General features: G+C 40.3%; 1 protein-coding gene across 4 annotated transcripts; it reads right to left on the bottom strand.

Moving 5' to 3' along the window:
• Positions 1-1,922: 1,922 nt before the first annotated feature.
• Positions 1,923-19,127, bottom strand: LOC111159758 (transmembrane protein 5). Of its 4 annotated transcripts, none has more exons than XM_022522343.1 (6): positions 18,850-19,127; positions 17,839-17,994; positions 13,420-13,522; positions 8,919-9,233; positions 5,674-5,844; positions 1,923-2,349 (listed from the first exon to the last, which is right to left on the bottom strand). In XM_022522343.1, exons 1-6 carry the CDS (start codon positions 19,016-19,018, stop codon positions 1,932-1,934), a joined length of 1,332 nt encoding a protein of 443 aa, XP_022378051.1. In that variant the 5' UTR covers positions 19,019-19,127; the 3' UTR covers positions 1,923-1,931. The 4 variants fall into 4 exon arrangements, with proteins under 4 accessions (XP_022378051.1, XP_022378052.1, XP_022378053.1 ...); XM_022522344.1 differs by having other exon boundaries at positions 18,847-19,127; XM_022522345.1 differs by lacking the exon at positions 18,850-19,127 and adding an exon at positions 16,606-16,699 and having other exon boundaries at positions 17,839-17,869.
• Between the last annotated feature and the right edge of the window lie 463 nt (positions 19,128-19,590).

Below are 19,590 nucleotides of genomic sequence, written 5' to 3' on the forward strand. Positions count from 1 at the left end.
TGCCTCTGAAAAATTTCTTTTGATATGATTCACTTGTCTGTTGCCCCGTGGTCTTGCCATTCCAAAGGCCTCACTAGCAACAAATATATTGATGCAGAAAGCATTCTTTGCAAGGATTATGGGCTGCACTAAGCACCACAGAAAGAAAGATGGCATCATCTTGTTGGTAAAACATAATACAAAGACTTCGTTAATCGAGTCAAAGGAGGATCATGTTATAACGTCGAATCTATCATCTACTCTTTTTTTTTTTTAAAAGATTTTATTTATTTATTTGACAGACAGAGATCACAGGCAGGCAGAGAGGCAGGCAGAGAGAGGAAGGGAAGCAGGCTCCCTGCTGAGCAGAGAGCCCGATGTGGGGCTCGATGTGGGGCTCGATGTGGGGCTCGATGTGGGGCTCGATGTGGGGCTCGATCCCAGGACCCTGGGATCATGACCTGAGCCGAAGGCAGAGGCTTTAACCCGCTGAGCCACCCAGACGCCCCCTATCATCTACTCTTATTCAAGAGAAAGGCAAATGCAGACTCCGAGAGATGAAACATATGGTCCTTGTTCTGGGTAGGTTGTTTGGGTTTGGAAGTCAGCTCAAGCAACCAGGGGCAAGGAGGGATGAAGGTTGAAGAAAGGAGGTAATTCTGAGGATACACAAAGATAAAATAAAAAAGCAATCTCAAAATTCATGGGAACGGGAGCTAGAAACCCATTAAGAACCACCACAATGCTCTGGGTTCAGATTTCTCTCTCCTTGAGCTTGTCCTGAGCATTGTCCTGTCCCAATACCAGGTTATGGCTCCTATGGCTCCTTACAGCCTTTCAGTTTCTGCTCCTCCAGTTCACTGTCAGGTTCTCAGTGTTTCCTAGTTCAACAAGCCTTGAACTAGCTATTTGCCTTAGTTGTTGTTATTGTTATTGTTGTTAATATTATTTTGGGGTCCTAATGTTCAGGATCATCAGGAAGCCTATCAACAGAGTGTCCTTTGTGCTCTTAGCTGTCACCTGAAGTGAGGGACAAGGGGAGACCAGGTGGTACACTATGGCTCCCTGAGTGCAAGGCTATTAGCAGGGGTTGTAGGTGGGTAGTTTCCTCAGAATTGGATAGTGTTGTGCCGGCACCATGATGTTCCAATGTAATGCAGAGGTGATGTCCTTCATATCCAGGCTGCCAGACCTGATGGTGTGGACACCTCTATAGGAATTCTAGGTCTAAGAAAGCATGGGGGAAATTTAGACTTGTTGAATACCTAGGGTCATTATGTATGAATTATGACAAAATTGTATATCCAGGTACCTACTCCAAGAAAACTTGAGTGATCTAAAGGTCTAACTCTGTAAGATTTATCCACATACATTCTTGACACGGTATATGATTATTCCCAAGTTATGTAATTGAACATTTATTAAAATATTTAAATTTAATCTTATTATCAACTAGTAGGGAGTGAAAAGTGAATTAGAAATTAGTATTTATTTAGCATTTACTATATATATTGGATACTTTATATATTATTTCATTTCATATTTAAAACTTAACCTACGAGGTACCATTGTCTTCATTTTACATTGAAGGGAACCAAGACTCAGGACACTTAGATGGCTTGCTCAGGTAGTAGGTGTAGAGGCAAGATTTCAACCCAGGTTCAATCTGACTCTAAATTTGTCTTTCCACCACAGAATGCTGCTTCCCTAGAGTGGATATGAATGGCTCAGGAGAGTTGATAAATGTTAAATCATCTGACTTAGTAAAAGTGAGTTTGAGTAACATTTTAACTTCATTCTCAGGAGGGACCCAACAACAGAGCACTTAGTTGACACTACATACATAATCTAGGGTCTACGAGGGTACCTCAAAGAACATTTATACACACACACACACACGTATTAGAAATGACTTTAAAAAGCAGATCTTAGCTCAAAAAGATAATTAACAGTTACCCTTTATTATTCATTAAAAATGAGCTTTCTAAAATATTAGTAAACTTCCTTTTTAGCTCTCTTTTGAAGTTCTGATACCAGTGAAGTAACATTTTTCTTCTTTGAACCTTTTCTTGCAAAATGAGAGTTTTCTCTTTTTCTAAAACAGCAGGAAGTTCGTTCCAGTTCTTAATAAAGATAAAGGGAGCATCCATGGACTTGAGTAACTGCAGAGGAGCATTATGGTAAACGGATGTATTTCCACAGCTGCCAGCTGTCATTATATCTTCTACCACAGGAACAGAGCCATAGGAGCAAGCCTCGTATATTCTGTAACATTCTGTGTTTACTCCTACCGGGCACAATGTGAGATCACTCTGAAGCAAAGCATCTTGATAATTCTTAAGGCTTTCATTTGTTTCCTGAGGCTGCCACCTAAAAAATCAGAAAAACAATTGTCATTTTCACTTTACTAAGCATGTCTTTTGTGAGGGAAAATGTCAGCTACAGGAAATGGTGAACACATTATAGAGAGGACAGGCAGAAGACAGAAATAAAATCTTGCCCAAATAGATTTCTTAAAAATATTTAAGAGTTTGAGAAGTTTACAGCGGCATATGTTTAAATCTAATAGTCACCATAACATTTCTGAATGAATGTTAATCCAGCCAATATATATATATTTTAAAGATTTTATTTTTAAGTAATCCCTACACCCAGCGTGGGGTTTGAACTCACAACCCCGAATTCAAGAGTCTCGTGCTCTACCAACTGAGCCAGTTAAATGTCTTCTGAGGGCCAGGTTTTTCTCTAACCCACCCTCCAACATTGTGCTCTTACAGAGCTTACATTCTAGTGCCAGTGATAGAGATGGATAGTAAACCAGTCAGTCAGTATGTTATTTAGGTGTTAAATACTATGAAGAAAAACAAAGCAGAGAAGTGAGGAGGGGGTTTCTGAACTAGTAGTCGCGGTTTTAAATAGGTTAAGCAGGGAACGTCTCAATGCAGGAGCATCTGAGCATACAGTGGATGTGAGGCAGCAAACCAAGCAGACATTTCAGGGGAGAACCGAGTGCAGTGTTAAGTACAGATAGTGTGTGCCTGGCAAGGTCAAGGTCAAGGAAGAACAAGGAAGAGCCAGGCTGGCTGAAGCAAGGTAACTGAGGGGGAGAGGGATGGAGGATAAAGTCAGAGCAATCTATCGTGGAAGGCTGTGATCACAGGGTGACTGACCTGACCCACGTTTTATCAGAATTAATCTGACCTTTGTGTTGAGAATAGACTGTATAGGAGCAAGGGTAGAAGTTGAGAGACCTCTAGAAAGCTTCACATTCTCTCCCGACTGTTCCTATTGTCTCCGTGAAATAAGCGATAGGGTCAGAGGAGAGAAGAAGAGAAGAAGGTATAAAATAGTCTTGTAGGAGAGGGGGAAATATATGGATAAGGGAAACATCTGATTGCTGGGCACTTGAGAGTCAAGATCGTGTATTTAAAGCAAGGTCTGTTGGCATGATTCTGTGTGTTTGTGTGTGTGTGTGTGTGTGTGTGTGTGTGTGTGCGCGTGCGTGTGTGTTTGGCTGCATGGTGCAGGTATGGCGCAGGTTAAGAGAGCTGGATTTAACTAGAGTTAGGGTTTGCTCCATTAGGGAACTAGGAACTATGTGTATCAGTCATAGTTGACTATGACCATTTAAGTGGGGAGAAGAAGAAAGTAAAGATGAGGTGAGCAAAGGCCAATGAAAAGGTAGTAAGAGGGGCGCCTGGGTGGCTCAGTGGGTTAAGGCCTCTGCCTTTGGCTCAGGTCATGATCCCAGGGTCCTGGGATCGAGCCCGGGATCGAGCCCCGCATCGGGCTCTCTGCTCAGCAGGGAGCCTGCTTCCTCCTCTCTCTCTGCCTGCCTCTCTGCTTACTTGTGATCTCTGTCTGTCAAATAAATAAATAAAATACTAAAAAAAAAAAAAAAAAGAAAAGGTAGTAAGAACAATGAATTATAAATCCCAGCTAACCTGTTGGAGTCAGATATTTACAGCGAGTGAGCTGGAATGACAGAAAATGGTGGTTACAGAGAGAGATGCTGGAACCTGAGATCACAGAGAAGACGAAGTATGTGTAATGATAAAGTCTAAGAAATGAGCATGACACTGAGTGGCCAAGGCCAACTGGAGGACCAGATCATTGGAAGACAGGGGTAAAGGACTATAAGACAAAGGTGAAAGAAGGACCATCTACGTAGATTGGGAATCACCAAGAATTAGGTTGGAGTAACATGGGAGAGAGTGAGAGTGTGCCAGAACTAAACTCTTCACAGAGCTAAGGAGATAAACCCCCGGGTCAGTAAATGACTTCAAAGAGGAAGAACAATGGATGGTTTTGTTGGATGGTTGTTTACTGATATGATATTCAAAATGGGAGGTTTTAGGGAGGGAAAAAGGAGAAGGGTCTGGAAGTAGCAATGAGAAAGAAGCAAGGAGGACACCTACTCGACCTCCAGGCTCAATACTATAAGAGGAATTACAAGAATAATTCTATTTCTACAATAAACTTTGATATTTTACACTGCCCTCATTCATCCCTTTCCTGGTATACTGTCCCGCTGTGGCTCTTTACATTTGCTTTCCCTCTGCCTGGACTACCCTTCTCCTAAATAGAAATGGGGTTCACTCCTGCAGCTTCTTCCGGCCTGTGCTTCATACTGGAGCTTTCCTCGGCCATTCTAAAACAGCAGATGCTCCACTCCTGATCCCTAGTCCTCTCTACATCCCTCCTCTGCTCAGCTGTTTTTACATGGCATCTATCTTCTTCTGACACACAATACATTTTACTGGCTTGTCTCCTCCAACAAACATTTCAGTTCTAGGAGGGCATGGACTTTTGACTGTTTTGTTCCCTGCTGTATCCTTCAGGGCTGAGAGAGTTTCAGGCATATAGCAGTTGCTTAAAAAACAGTTGGTGACTGAATGGATACAGTATGGTTACACTAACTCTAACTCTGTTGTTTGAGTTGGCAGTTATGACTTCAAAAAGAGAGTATGTGCTACAGTACAAATACAAATCTGTATACAGATACAAAAAGAGAGTATCTGCTAGATCTGGAGGGACTTAAGACATTTCTTCTCTGATGACTGTACACATGAAACTGCATTTGTTTATTTAAAAACAAAAGGAATAATTCCAAGATTTCTCCTTTACTCCATGAACACCTGTTTTCATGGTTACCGTGCAAAAGATGGAAGAAAGTTAAATTCATCCATCCATCCAACTATCACTCCCCATTTATCTTAGGCCTATTTTGTGTAAGGTCCTATGTTAGATCTGGGGATTCAGAGAATAGTGTGTCCTGTTCTGTCCTCGGGGTGCTGTCAGTTCTGTAAGTTGTAAGAAGTACTTCATACCACTCTTGGAACACTGAAACTGGTCTGCCAAACATCTCAGGGATGAACCTAAGGTCTTACTGGCACTCATAATCACTTATGTGTCAGGTCTAACTAACAAATATTGGGGAATCTTGAACAATTGACATTTGCATAGGATAGTTACTAGCATTCCTCTAAAGGATGGACTATAGCTATAGGAGATTCTCCCAATTTTAAATGCATACAACCCAGTTTCTACAGAGCCTTATTGACTGATATATCTTCTGCAGGAAGACTGGTATTAATGAAAATAACAATGTCTCTTTGGAGACCTGTGCTGCTGCATAAAGCAACTCATGGACTGGAGAACAAAATGGGTGAATCAAGTAAACATAGAACTTACTGTTCTCTTGCTGAAACCCAACAAAGCTTATCGTTCCCATCTTGTTTCAAAATGTTCATCAGTGCTTGTCTGGATGAATTTTCATAAACAGTTCCTAAGAAATTACATAAGTAGGGCCTTTCATTATGCAGCATTGACCAACTTGGCTCCACCAGAGGAAAATTCCTGTATCTACAAAAATAAGTACATACGAGTTAATAGTATATGACAGTAGGATTGGCAAGTTATCGTATAACCTAACACCTTAGGTAGCATGATGATGCAGAGAGGAGAGATTTCAAGTGTGATTTTCTAAACCTCAAACTGTAATTTTCCACACTTACTGTGGAAAAGTCCCTGAATCTACTAATTAAAAAAAAAAACCTCACATTGACATCTTTTACAAAACTGCCATAGAGATTAAGTGTCTGAAATGGTTCTTTTAATACCTTCAACTTCCATACACTTGTAGTTATAAGGAAGGTTGAATTCAAGACCTTCAAAGTATATATAATCCACATTCATAATGATGATGATTTAATGAATGTTTTAATGATGGAAAGATTACAGAATACACATTTCTACAGCAAAGGGCTCCAATTTCCCAAAGGCTTTTAAAGTAGATTTTTAAAAAAGAGCTCTTACAGGCTGATTTTTTTTTTAAAGATTTTATTTATTCTTCTGAGAGAGAGAGTGAGAGAGAGCATGAGTGCTGAGAAGGTCAGAGGGAAAAGAAGACTCCCCATGGAGCTGGGAGCCTGATGCGGGACTCGATCCCGGGACTCCAAGATCATGACCTGAGCTGAAAGCAGTTGCTCAACCAACGGAGCCACCCAGGCGCCCTTATAGGCTGATTTTTAAAAAAGATTTTATTCTTTAATTTATTTACTTATTGGGGGAGGTGCATGCATGCAGGGAGGGAGGGAGCAGAGGAAGAGGGAGAGAGAGAATCCCAAGCAGACTCTGTGCAGAGCGCACAGAATTCCGATGCAGGGCCGAATCCCAGGACTCTGAGACCATGACTTGAGCTGAAATCAAGAGCTGGATGGCCAACCGAGTCATCCAGGTACCCCGAAAGTAGATTAAAAAAAATTGGGGTGCCTGGGTGGCACAGTCAGTTAAGCCTCCAACTCTTGGTTTTAGCTCAGGTCATGATCTCAGGGTTTTGAGATAGGGCCCTGAGTTGGGCTCTGCACTCAGTGTGGAGTCAGCTTAAGACTCTCTCTACTTTTCCCTCTGTCCCTTCCCCACACAGTCCCTCTCTCTCAAATGAGTAAGTAAATCTTTAAAAAAAAAAAACCCTATCTTTTAAAAAAATAACAAAAAATATTTTTAAAATCTCTCATGGCATACCAAAGAGGCCTTTTGCAATTGACCTATTCTTATGGGCATTTGGAAATATTAGAGACCTAACTGTGTGCCCGAGATACAACCTTCCTATAAGGGTGAAGCTTTATATAATATTCTATAACAGGTTGTTTCAACCTTTGCATTACTGACATTTTGGGCTAGATCATTTTTTGTTGTGGAGGCTGTGCTCTACCATGTAGGCCATTTAGTAGTGTCCCAGATGCTATTGTTGCCTCCCTCTTCCACTTGTAACAACCAAAAATTATCTCCAGACATTGTCAAATGTCTCCTGGGCGGCAAAACTGCTTCTGGTTGAAAACCACCAGATCTATAAAAAGGGTATTGGTCTAGTCCAACAATAACAGAATTACAAAGGGTTTTCATCCAATGTATGGAAATTGTATGAATGGGCTACATAGAGTTACTGTGAAAGAGTAATTTTGTTTCAGAGCGTTTTACAAGTATGAGCTCTACTCAAGGGATAGAATTTTCAGAGTCTTGTATCTTGCTATACCGAATATAAACCTTTTTGTCTGATGCTACCACAAACCTACTAGATTGGAATACTGTAGGGTGGGCTCTCAAATATGTCTTGTTAATACCTTCTCTGGTGATATTTGTGTACCCAACTAAGCAATAGTTTAAGATCCCACCTGGTAACAAGTGATGAGTGAATAAGGAATATCTGATTCAGAAAGCATGTTAATGAAATTTCTTGTAATTCATCCATTTGACAAGTATTCATTGTCTACTCTGTGCAGGCTTGGTTTTAGACCCTGCCAATACAGTGAACAAGAGACAGAACCCCTGGGGTTTATATACTAGTGCTGGACATAAGTTTAACTTCTCTTAAAGTCAACTAAACACCCTTCATTAACAGAAAGATAAAAAATAAGCTTCAATTTTATAGAAAGATGTCACAGACATATTTAGAAGCCTTTGTTATTACTTAATTAACCCCTCTTATTAAAGAAGAGATTTGTGCAAGTTCAACAAGTCTCAGTGGCAGCTCTGAGCATATTATGATCCTCTCAAATCCACGGTATGGAATCCTTCTGATTTAATACTGCTTTTCTAAGTTTTTAAAAAAATTTTATTTATTTGTCAGACAGAAAGACCGAGAGAGAGAGCACAAGCAGGGGGAGCAGAAGGCAGAGGGAGAAACAGGCTCCCCAATGAACTGGGAGCCCGATGCAGGGCTCAATCCCCAGGACCCTGGCATCATGACCTGAGCTGAAGGCAGATGCTTAACCACCTGAGCCATCCAGGCACCCCTTAATATTCAAGTAAGATTTTGTTTGTTTGTTTTTACTATGAATTATATAGATTGTATAGTTGTTTTAAGAAGGTCTGCCTCTCTGCCATTCTCTGTTAGACATCTCTTTAGGGCCCTACTGATAAACTTGAAATTCATCCTATGCCTTGGAGATTTAAAATACAAAAAGCTAACTTATCTGCTTTCCTTATAAAATGCTAAAATACTCTGGGGGCGCCTGGGTGGTTCAGTTGGTTAAGCGTCTGACTCTTGATTTTGGCTCAGGTCATGATCTCAGGGTTGTGAGATTGAGCCCTGAGTTGGGTTCTGCGCTGGGCATGGAGACTGTTTAAGATTCTCTTTCTCCATTTCCCTCTGCCCTTCTTCCCCACTCACTCTCTATAAAACAAACAAACAAACAAACAAAGCCTAAAGTACTCTAAAAATATCGTTATTATTATTGAAGCATGAGACCAAACCAGATTTTTTCCATGGAAAAGATTGTACTTGGCCTCCCAGATGATCCCAGAACTACATTTATTACAAATTTAAAGTACAATATTCCCGATTCAGAAATTCAGGTCTTAAAGAATCTATATTTCTGATTCAGAAATTCAGGTCTTAAAGAATCTATAAGTACCTAATAGTATTTTGTACTTACGTTGCCACTCCTAAAGGCCACTGAAAGATATCCACATCATCAACCCAGGGGCTGTCATATATTATGAAAAGCAGCTCCACAAATCCTCCATTTCTTTTGAGGAACTGGTTTATCCATTCATTATTACAATGTTCATTCCCAAGCAACACAACGGCGAGATGCTGGAGTTTTTTAGTTTGCACCAAATTTTGTGCATAAAGTAGCCACTGGGTGGCATAAAAGATCTTAGCCTTTTCTCTCCCATTTAGAATGAGTACCACGTTATTCACATCTATGGGAAAGTACCCTGGGACTACAGCTGGGCCAGTGATGAAGCTGTTAAAACAATACAACAAAACAAGAGCATGAGACAAAGAACAAAGGTATTTGATATCAGAAGTTTTTAATCATTTTACATAAAATCTACAGTGAGATGTAATCTGTATTCTTTCTGGAAACATAATTTCTATAATGCAAATTTTCCTGAACAGGTTTGAATGATAGAGCATGGATGTAAATCAATGGGAAGCTTTGGTTGTAGTAAGATCAACTGCATATGATAATCAGAAATGTGGTAGCTTTGTTGTTACTTTTAACCACATTCAAAATACGTGCTGGCCAGAGTTTGACCTGGTAAACTATTCACAGCTGAATTGTGTGAAACTCTGTATAGTTTCTCCTCTGTATAGTTTAAGTCAGTGGTTCCCACCTCTTTTATGTGGGAGTTACTGTTTCACTCTTTATCTGAAGGAAGGGTAAGTGATGAATTGGAGGTGAGAAATGGAGGTTAAGTGAGAGATGGAGGGTGGCATTACAAACATCCACGGAGGTTAAGTCTCAAAAAATATGATAATTCTATGTATATTTGAAAGTATGATATAAAAAATTGTGCTTAAATCTAGTATAAGTATAAATATAAAAATATGAATGGGAGGATACACATACACACCAGATTCATTACAGGGGTTGCCTCTGAGGAAGAGCAAGAGAAAAGGAACTAGGGAATAGTACAAAGAAAGCTTCCCTATTACTGGGAATATTTAATTCTTTTTTTTTTTTTAAAGATTTTATTTATTTATTTGACAGAGAGAGAGAGAGAGATCACAAGCAGGCAGAGAGGCAGGCAGAGAGAGAGGGGGATGCAGACTCCCCGCTGGGCAGAGAGCCCGACGTGGGACTCGATCCCAGGACCCTGAGATCATGACCTGAGCCGAAGGCAGTGGTTTAACCCACTGAGCCACCCAGGCGCCCCGGGAATATTTAATTCTTTTAAGAGGAAAGTTAAATGTTGGGGCGCCTGGGTGGCTCAGTGGGTTAAGCCTCTGCTTTCAGCTCAGGTCATGATCTCAGGGTCCTGGGATTGAGCCCCATATCGGGCTCTCTGCTTAGCACGGAGCCTGCTTTCCCTACCCCCTCTCTCTCTGCCTGCCTCTCTGCCTACTTGTGATCTCTGTCTGTCAAATAAATAAATAAAATCTTTAAAAAAAAAAGAGGAAAGTTAAATGTCTAAAGGAAATATGACAGAGAACTAGAATTTGTTGGTTCTCCAGGATGGGTAAATGAGAATATGTTCTATTATTCTCTGTGAAAAAGCAAGATACAATATTGCATCTATAGTACAATTTTAATGACATAATACTAGACATAGAAAAAAGACCGGAAGTAGACATAACAAAATGCTGTCTAACCTTGTTTTTGGAATTCTGGGCACGGTGGAATTATGAGTGTGAAAATGTCTTCTGGCTTTTCCAAGTTACTATAATAACCACTTATTAGTCTTTTAAATTATAAACCTATCTTAAAAAAAGAAAGATGTAATAAAAACTCTGTTTTGCTTTAAACAACACTATCTCTTTATTAACTACCAGCAGGACTGGCCTGCAAAGGGCAGTGGATGCTCTGGGTTCAGGGTCTGAGTAGGATGTGAGGAGGAGGTGATGATTGGGAGGCTGCTTTGAAGGAAAGGGGGTGGTCTGAAGGGCAGGCCCAAGAGACCCTTAGATTTACTTCCTTGTATAGGAATCATGGAAAGCTATGGCCAGGCCATCAAAGAAGAAGAAATTCTCGGAAATCTAGCTGCCCATCATCCATTTTCTTCTTCATGTGGTCAAGGACACCAGAGTCCTTCTAGTTCTTTGTGAAGGCAGCCAGTTCTGTATTCATAAATGTTAGGAACTCTGTCTTGGAGACTGTGCAGTTGTTACCCCCCTTTCCAGCAATCAGAGACTTGATGCACTAGGTAGGGCTGGACATTTTTGCCATGTCTTCATGGAGTGTGTGAGTGGCTGTGACCCTGCAGCAGTGGCACTGCCAGAAGTTTATTTATTTTTAAGTAATCTTTACACCTGACATAGGGCTCAAACTCACAATCCCGAGATCAAGAGTCACATGCTCCATCAACTGAGCTAGCCAGGACCCCCTCGCAGGATTATTTTGAAGACTAAATGCATTAACAGATGTACAGTGCTTAGAACAGAACCTGGCACAAAGGAATCACTATAGGAGTCTTGCTGCTGTTATTAGTTTTATTACTTTTACTATTACTTAAATAGGTACTGCAACATCTCCCTACCTTCCCTTCTCCTTTCTGTTTCCAGAACTGAATATTATCTCTCCTTCATGTACCTTCACAGAACCTTATCGATACATTCTTTATATTAATATGTTCAGTTAGGTTACAAGCAAGCCTGGGTCTCATTCTGTCTCTTGAAGGAACTTTGCCTATTTCTACTCATATCTATCGTATATTGATTTACAGTTTAATTTCATAGGGCAACTTCATTTTTAATTTCTTAGGAGGAATCTTACTTCGCTCTTCATGGCCTTTGCTTATCCTTAAAAGACTGCCTTCTGAGTCCTGTAATGTCCATATGCAGGAATTATCACAAGATATGTAACTAACTGTCCATCCGTTTGATAAAACAAAAGCTAGATGCCACATTATTTAATTTATTATTATCAGAGCTCAATTATGGTATTTCAATTAGCATATGCTGCTTTAAGAAAAAGTTGAAAAAAAAGTTGAACTTATTTCTAAAGATCATGACAGAGTAAGTTTTAATTTACATTTCATAAAATTCACCCATTTTGGCTCAGTTGGAGAAGTGTGTGACTCTTGATCTTAGGGTCAAGAGTTCGAGCCCCATGATGGGATAGAGGTTACTTAAATAAATAAAATCTTAAAAAATATAAAAATCTGTTTACTTCTCAAGAACAATTACTTTGAAAAGATACATGAAATGAAATTGCTTTCCAAGCGTGTAAAAAGTAAACAAGAATTAAAGGAGCAGAGAAACTTCAAATGAAATTGAGATTAACCATAGCTTTTCTTTTTGATTTCTGTGGGAAATAAGTGGAATCCTAATAGAAACCTGAATCTTTAGTTGACATTGTTTCCCCTAATAGTACAATTGTTACATAAAATAAGCATTTTTTAAAAAAGATTTTATTTAGTTATTTGACAGACGGAGATCACAAGTAGGCAGAGAAGCAGGCAGAGGGAGAGAGAGGAGGAAGCAGACTCCCCACTGAGCAGGGAGCCCGATGCGGGACTTGATCCCAGGACCCTGAGATCATGACCTGAGCCGAAGGCAGAGGCCTTAACCCACTGAGCCACCCAGATGTCCCTGAAATAAGCATTTAAAATGATTTTTATTTCAACAAGAAAGCAGAATCTAATAGAAAATAGCACTCTTTCTTGAGCAAAATTACATTTTTTCCTAAAGAAAATAATCATAATTCTACCTACGTAAAAATCTTTAGAAAATATGGAGTCATAGGTAAAAGTTTTATAAAAATAAAAACTTCAGATGTCTTAATGATACATTGGTTTTACCGAATCAGGAAAAAAAAAAGAGAGATATTTCTGGGGGACCCTGGGTGGCTCAGCTGGTTAAGTGTCTGGATTTGTTCAGCTCAGGTCCCAGCTCAATCCTGGGATTGAGTCCTGCATTAGGCTCTTTGCTCAGTGGGGAGTCTGCTTCTCCCTCTGTGCTCTCTCACTCAAATAAATAAACAAAATCTTAAAAAAAAAAGATTTCTGAGTAACTGCATTAAAATGGCAATCTATACCATCAAATCATGAACGAATTCATATATAAGCGTTTTTATAAAATTTTCACAACTCTTAACAATAACTGCTACCACTTGAGTATTATAAAGTATGTGAACATGACTAATATATGAAAGAGAAAAATGAAAATATTTTTAAGATGATATATTATTCAAGATATGGAATATTAAATGCTTATCAACAATCAAATGTTATAAAATTTGGAGCATGAACTTTCCCATATAATCAGAAATGTTTTGATAAAAATGAAACAGACAAAATTAAAAAAAGGAAGTATCTTGTAAAATGTTCAGGTAAGCTGTAATTACAATATATATTCATGAGATTCATTTTTCTATTCACAAGTGGAAGTGAAATATTGTCTCTAAATAAGTTTTCCTCTTTTCTCCTCATATTTACATAAAACATTGTATAGAAACACAGCAAACCTTAACGTTGCACAATTAATACCTGTAATGTGTTCTTCCTACAACTGAATTTCCTTCTCTCCACTGAGCAGTCACATCAGTGGGATCAAGTAAGCCTTCAAAAATATGCTCCCAGAGATACAAACCTGGTAATTAAAAAAAAAAAAAAAAACAAGAACAAGCCCATTTACTGTCTCGTTTACTATGGTGTGTAATGAGTTTATGTTCTGCTCATTTATATAATTTATAAATTTATATAATTTATATAATTTATAATAATTTATATAATTTGACCAGGAAAACAGACTATATTCCTTTTTGGTCCCCTGGCAGGCAGTTCTGCCAAGCAATAGCTCAAAATCATCAATATGGCGGTTAATATATGACAGAACTCAGAGGTTATCAGTGTGAGATGTGGCAGAATGCAGGTTATATTAAAGACAATAACCTCTCTTACTCTAAATCTGAGAAACCTATTACTACCTATTTTATCCCAACATGTATTATAATGTAAGTTGCTACATGATTAGAATGTTTTCTGTATTATAATAAACTAGGGGAATTCATCATTTTTTGCCAAACACCACCAGAGGAGCTCCTGTATCTATGCATAGAGTGAATACATTAGGGAGATAGTAACTCCTCCTCACTTGAACACACACCCCTCACGGGATCATGTCCTCTGCAAACAAATGCCTTCGCATCTATCTCCTTAGGGTGGCTCCTGATATTTTACTGTCATTTCACTGGAATGAAAGCTCTGAGAGTAGAGGAAAGCAGAATGAAATAATCTGGGAGCCCTGTTTTACTTACATTGTCAGAATTGCTTTGCTCTAGTCTCATTATGCCCCAGTACTAAAGGACACCCACAAAATAACTATTTAAACACCTAGCCAAACAGATAAAGCTTTCCACGTGTGGTGGCCCAATAATGCTTCCCTGTCCACCCAAGATGTCCAGAGATGTAATCTCTAGAATCTATGAATACATTATCCTACATGGCAAAAGAAACTTTTTTAAGATTTTATTTATTCATTTGACAGAGAGAGAGAGAGGGAGAGAGAGAGAGCAAGCGCACAAGTAGGGGAAGTAGCAGGCTCCCAACTGAGCAGGGAGCCCAATGTGGGGCTCGATCCCAGGACCCTGGGATTATAACTTGAGCCAAAAGCAGATTCTTAGCTGACTGAGCCACCCAGGCACCCCTGAAAGAAATTTTCTATGTGTGATTAAGGACCCTGAGATGGGGAGGTTATCCTGGATTATCTGGATGGGCCCTAGGCAATCATAAGAGTCCCTACAAGGATGTAAGAGTGTCAGAGTGAGGGGAGGAGGTATTAGGATGGAAACAGAAGTTGGAGTGAAGCGGGGCCCCGAGTCAAGCAATGTCACAGAAGTCAAGGAAACAGATCTCAAGAAGCTGCAAAAGTCAAGGAAAGAGATCCTCCTCTAGAGCCTCTAAAAAGAATACAGCCCTGTGGACATATTTTAGACTTCTACCTTCAAAAATGTAAGATTTAAGTTTATGATGACTATAGTTAATAATACTGTTTTATATATTTGAAAGTTGCTAAGAGAGTAGATCTTAAAAGTTCTCATAACAAGAAAAAAAAGTATAAGTGTGTGTGATGATAGATACTAATTAGACTTATTATGTAGATAACTTCACAAAATACAAATATCTCAAACCGTTATATTGTACACCTGAAACTAATATAATGTCATATGTCAATTACATCTTAATTTTTAAAAAGATAATAAATTTGTATTGTTTAAATTCACTAAGGTTTTGGTAACTGGTTATGGCAGCTAAAGGAAACCAGAGATTATGGTATCTGGAAATGAGATACTACTATAACAAATATTTTGAAATCTGGAAGTGCCTTTGGAATTGGGCAATGGGGAGAGGCTAGAATTTTGAGGAGCATGATTTTAAAATGCCTTAGACAGGTTATAGGTAGAAGTATGAGTGCTAGTGACTCAGCTAGTGAGAACTCAGAAGAGAAAAAGCACAATAGAAATAAACCCCATATTGGTTTTTATAAACATCTAAGCAGACTGTGAGTAGAAATATGCAGGTTAAAAGTGCTGCTAGTGAGGGCTCAGAAGGAAATGAGGAACATATTATTAGAAACTGGAGAAAAGGGGATCCTGCTTATAATAGCACCAGAATGTTTAGCTGAATTGTGTCCAGAAGTTGTATGAAAAGTGGAATGTGTAAGTGATAAATTTGGATATTTAGCTAAAGAGATCTCCAGGTAGTATTGAAGCTGTGGTCTGGCTTCTTCTTGCTAATTATAGTAAATGTAAGAGTGATTGAGGGAGGAACTGTTAAGGAAGAAGGAGACGGGACTTGATGATTTGGGAAAGTCTCAGCTTGTTCAATTGCAAAGGGTGGAAAACTAGGAGATTCACTGTCAGGAATGCATGTTTCTGAAAGAAGGTGAAGGATGTAGCTGAGTATTTTTTGCTAGTGCCTCAAAAGGATAAGAAGGTTAAAATATTCAGTCACATAGATATTAGGTGTGTAATTCATGGGTCTTCTCAGCTATCTCAGCAGAAGCCAGAAACAGAGATGAGATTCTCTAGGAAAGACCTGGAAGAGTTCTTGTTTAATAGAGTTAATTCCTGTGACATACCTAGGAGACCCACAAACTTCTTGAAAATGTTTTATCAGCAGAAACACTGCTGGCTTGGATGAAGGAGATGGAGAGATGTTGAAATGAAAGAAAGGTACTGATTCCTAAATCCTACCAGCAGGATACTGGCTGATAAAACCACCCAGCTGCAAGCACATGCTACCATTCATGACAAAGAAAGGATGACTGCAAAGGTAGAGCTGTTAAGACCAGAGGCAAAGTTTTGAGCCATAATTCCCAGGCCTTGAAACCTAATAGTTTGCCTGGCTGTAATTTAGAATTGATTGGACCAGTGATTTCATTCCCATCCTCCCCCCTCTTTTTTTTTTTTTTTTTTTTTAAGATTTTATTTATTTATTTGAGAGCAGGAGTGAGAGCAAGAGAGCAAGAGACAGATAGAGTATAAGTAGGGCAAGGGGCAGAAGTGGAGAGAACTCTGCACTGAGCACAGGGCCCAACACGGGGCTTAATCTCACGACCCTAAGATCAGGACCTGAGCTGAAATCAAGAGTCTAATGCTTTATTGACTACACCACCCAGGTGCCCCCTTTCCCCTCCTTTTTGAATAAGAATGGAATTGGAATCCCATGTACCTGGGAAGTTGATGAAAAGTAGTGTTTGATAAAACTCATCTCGTCACTTTGTGCTTACTGAATTGCAAAGAGAAAAGGCTGGAAACATGAAAACCTGTAAAGATGTAGAATTAATTAAAAACTAGAATGGGGAAGTAGGAATTTAAAGGATGAAATTAATATTAGAGATTTTGTAAAGAAAAACGTTGCTAGAACCTGAAGATTAGAGCCTGGGTCTAGATACTTGAAATTTGGAGGTCAGTAGTAATCTTCAAGGAGCATATTTGATGCAAGCATGAATGAATTTATGAAACACTAAGGTCAAAGCATCATTCTCTGATTACTTCCTTCTCATCTGGTCCTTTCTACCACTATCCCTTATTGTAGATAAATCCAACTCATGTTTAAAGGTCTAACAAAGCCCTTTTTAATTCACTAAATTCTTTCTGACTCTTGTAGTCCTCATTTAGGGTCCCATTCTCTAAGCATAATATATAACTTGGAACTCTAGAATCTCATGATACTCAGAGCAAAATGCTTTTATGGGTATTCAAGTTTAATTAACTATATCCTATATCCCCCTTACATATTTATAATGAACAGTGGCATATTAAGGGCTCTGAGAATGGCCTGGAATAAAGAACCTTGTTTAACTTTGTTCATTTCAATGTTTCCCAAACTTGTTTGGCCATCAAGGGGAGGGGCCACATCTTATATTTGTGTGTCAAGTGTCCAATAAATACATAAATTCATAAAAATTCAGTTGACATAGGCATTTCTATATAATGATGCTTATATTCTACTTTGTATCTACACATAAAGCTGTAATCTTCTAAAGACCCACAACAGATTTTTGTGTACATGTGTGTATTTACATAGATATTGTCTAACAGAAGTCAGAAATGAAAATGTCAATGAAAAGTAAGAAAATGTGGGGCTCCTGGGTGGCTCAGTGGGTTAAAGCCTCTGCCTTAGACTCAGCATGATCCCAGGGTCCTGGGACCCAGCCCCGCTTCGGGCTCTCTGCTCCCCAGGGAGCCTGCTTCCTCCTCTCTCTCTGCCTGCCTCTCTGCCTACTTGTGATCTCTGTCTGTCAAATAAATAAAATCTTAAAAAAAAAAAAAGTAAGAAAATGTGTCATGATGCTTTAATTAACAAATGAAATAAACAATGTATTAAAATGAATTGAATTTAATATTAATAAAGTACATTTAGGATTCTTTTTACATGTCTTAGCTCTATACATTAACTTACCAATGGCAGCTTTCCCCCAGATTTGTACATGGAAGTCTGTTTTCCCTTTTGTGGATTTATTTAATATCTGAAGGCTAGTTTTAAATCTCTGTTGTTGCTCATTTTTTTCATCTCCTTCCCAAGGATTCCATTCTTCACTTCCCAGAGTAGACTGTTCTGTGTTTTAAAAGAGTAACAAACAATGTTTATCAGTAAGGTAGAGCTGTAGTTGTAGATAAATTCAAGCCATCTAAATTAGGTGTCAGGGAGTGCTTTTCATAGAGCTAAAGCAACCGAATTTGAACTGACTAAACATATACAATTAAAAAAATAGGAAATCAGAATTTAATTTTTATTAAATCTTTATTCTGAAAGATCTTAAAATGTTAATAGGAGACACAAAATTATCTCACAAATGAGACCTTCTAAAATAACTGGATAATAGGTATCGTTATAAGTTTAACATTTGCTATTCTTTATAGATTGTGTATACGTAAGCTATACATAAAAAGTTGACTTCAGAATGGTAGTGGAAATGGAAATGGAATGGAAAGTGTCCAACAGTTCTATTGAGAAAAATTCTGAAAAAGGGAGAGATAAGTCTGACTCCGATTCTGACATAGGTCAAAATACAGGACAGATGACCACCATCTGGAGGTAAGGCACCGAGGCCTTCCCAAATCAGGACAAAATTAGAGAAGGCTCTTTGTTTCAATGAGGAAATAGAGGTCTTCAACCCAGCGGCCTTCCCAAGAATCTCTGCCATTCCGTGACAACGCCTTGCAAGTTCAAGACGTGTTTCACAGGAGTGCGCGCCAGCCCGCTTTGAAGGTGGGCAGCAGGGTAGGCTTGTGAGATTCGGGCGAGGACTGAGACAGCCGCACACGCTCCGAGCCCGAGCCCGAGCCCGAGCCCGAGCCCGAGGCCAGGGCCAGGGCCGGCTACCGAGAGCTGGAGGAGGCGAGGCGCACCCTGGAGCCTGGGGGCACCCCTGGACCCGCGAGCCGGGTCAGCTGCCGCCCAGTGTCCTACCTCGGCCGCGCCTCTCCCGCGCCGCGGCCGCCCCCTTCCTTAGGCCCCGCAGAGACGCGGCCGGCGGCCCGCGGCGGCGCCCGAAGAAGACGTGGTAGGCGGCGTAGAGAGAGAAGAGGCAGTACAGGGCGATGAGAAACGAGCAAAGCCGCTTCCGCGTCAGCCGCATCCCACTCCGGCTTCCCGTCCGCCACCACCACCCTCGTGCAGGGCCGGAAGAGAAGCCGGAGCTCGGGGCCGTGCCCCTGCGGCTTCAGGTGCAGGCCCAGGCCCGGCGGGCTGGGGGGCGGGGGCGGAGTAACCAGAAATAACCCCTCCTCCTTTCAAGCCCCACCCCGGAGCTGCCAAGGCGCCTCCGCCCCGCCCCTCGCGCCGGCCCAGCTCAGGCCCCTCCCTCAGCCCTTCCCAAGCCTCTCCTAGGGCTTCGCCTCGCCCCGCCCCGCCCCGCCCCGCCCTAGGCGTGGCTTCTTCCCGGGCTTTGGTAACCCGTAGGCGTGGGTCTTCCGAACTGGACGTTGGGAGATCTCAACTTAACCGCGCGCTGCTCCTTGACCTCTGTAGTTTACCGATGGCCTCTTTCAACCCTGTCCGCCTCCCCATGTACATAAAAGCTTACCTGTTATCTGGCCATTAAAAAAAAACAAAAAACACCAACAAACCCAAACACCACCACCCACCATGATCCATGATGTCCATGTGAAGGCATGGCCCATTCTAGTTTTTGTTCCCAGAGCTTACCAG

This window comes from Enhydra lutris, unplaced genomic scaffold (assembly GCF_002288905.1).
Source record: "Enhydra lutris kenyoni isolate GAN:26980312 unplaced genomic scaffold, ASM228890v2 scaffoldscaffold69, whole genome shotgun sequence".
Classification (NCBI taxonomy): Eukaryota; Metazoa; Chordata; class Mammalia; order Carnivora; family Mustelidae; genus Enhydra; species Enhydra lutris.

Bases quoted from the DNA above. Each gene is read 5' to 3' on its own strand.
- LOC111159758 (XM_022522344.1), bottom strand. From the start codon at position 19,018: ATGCGGCTGACGCGGAAGCGGCTTTGCTCGTTTCTCATCGCCCTGTAC. The intron at 9,234-13,419 runs GTATTAATTGTG...TTGTTTTAACAG, and splicing joins GTAGGAAGAACACATTACAG to CTTCATCACTGGCCCAGCTG. The intron at 2,350-5,673 runs GTAAGTTCTATG...CTGATTTTTTAG, and splicing joins TGGGTTTCAGCAAGAGAACA to GTGGCAGCCTCAGGAAACAA.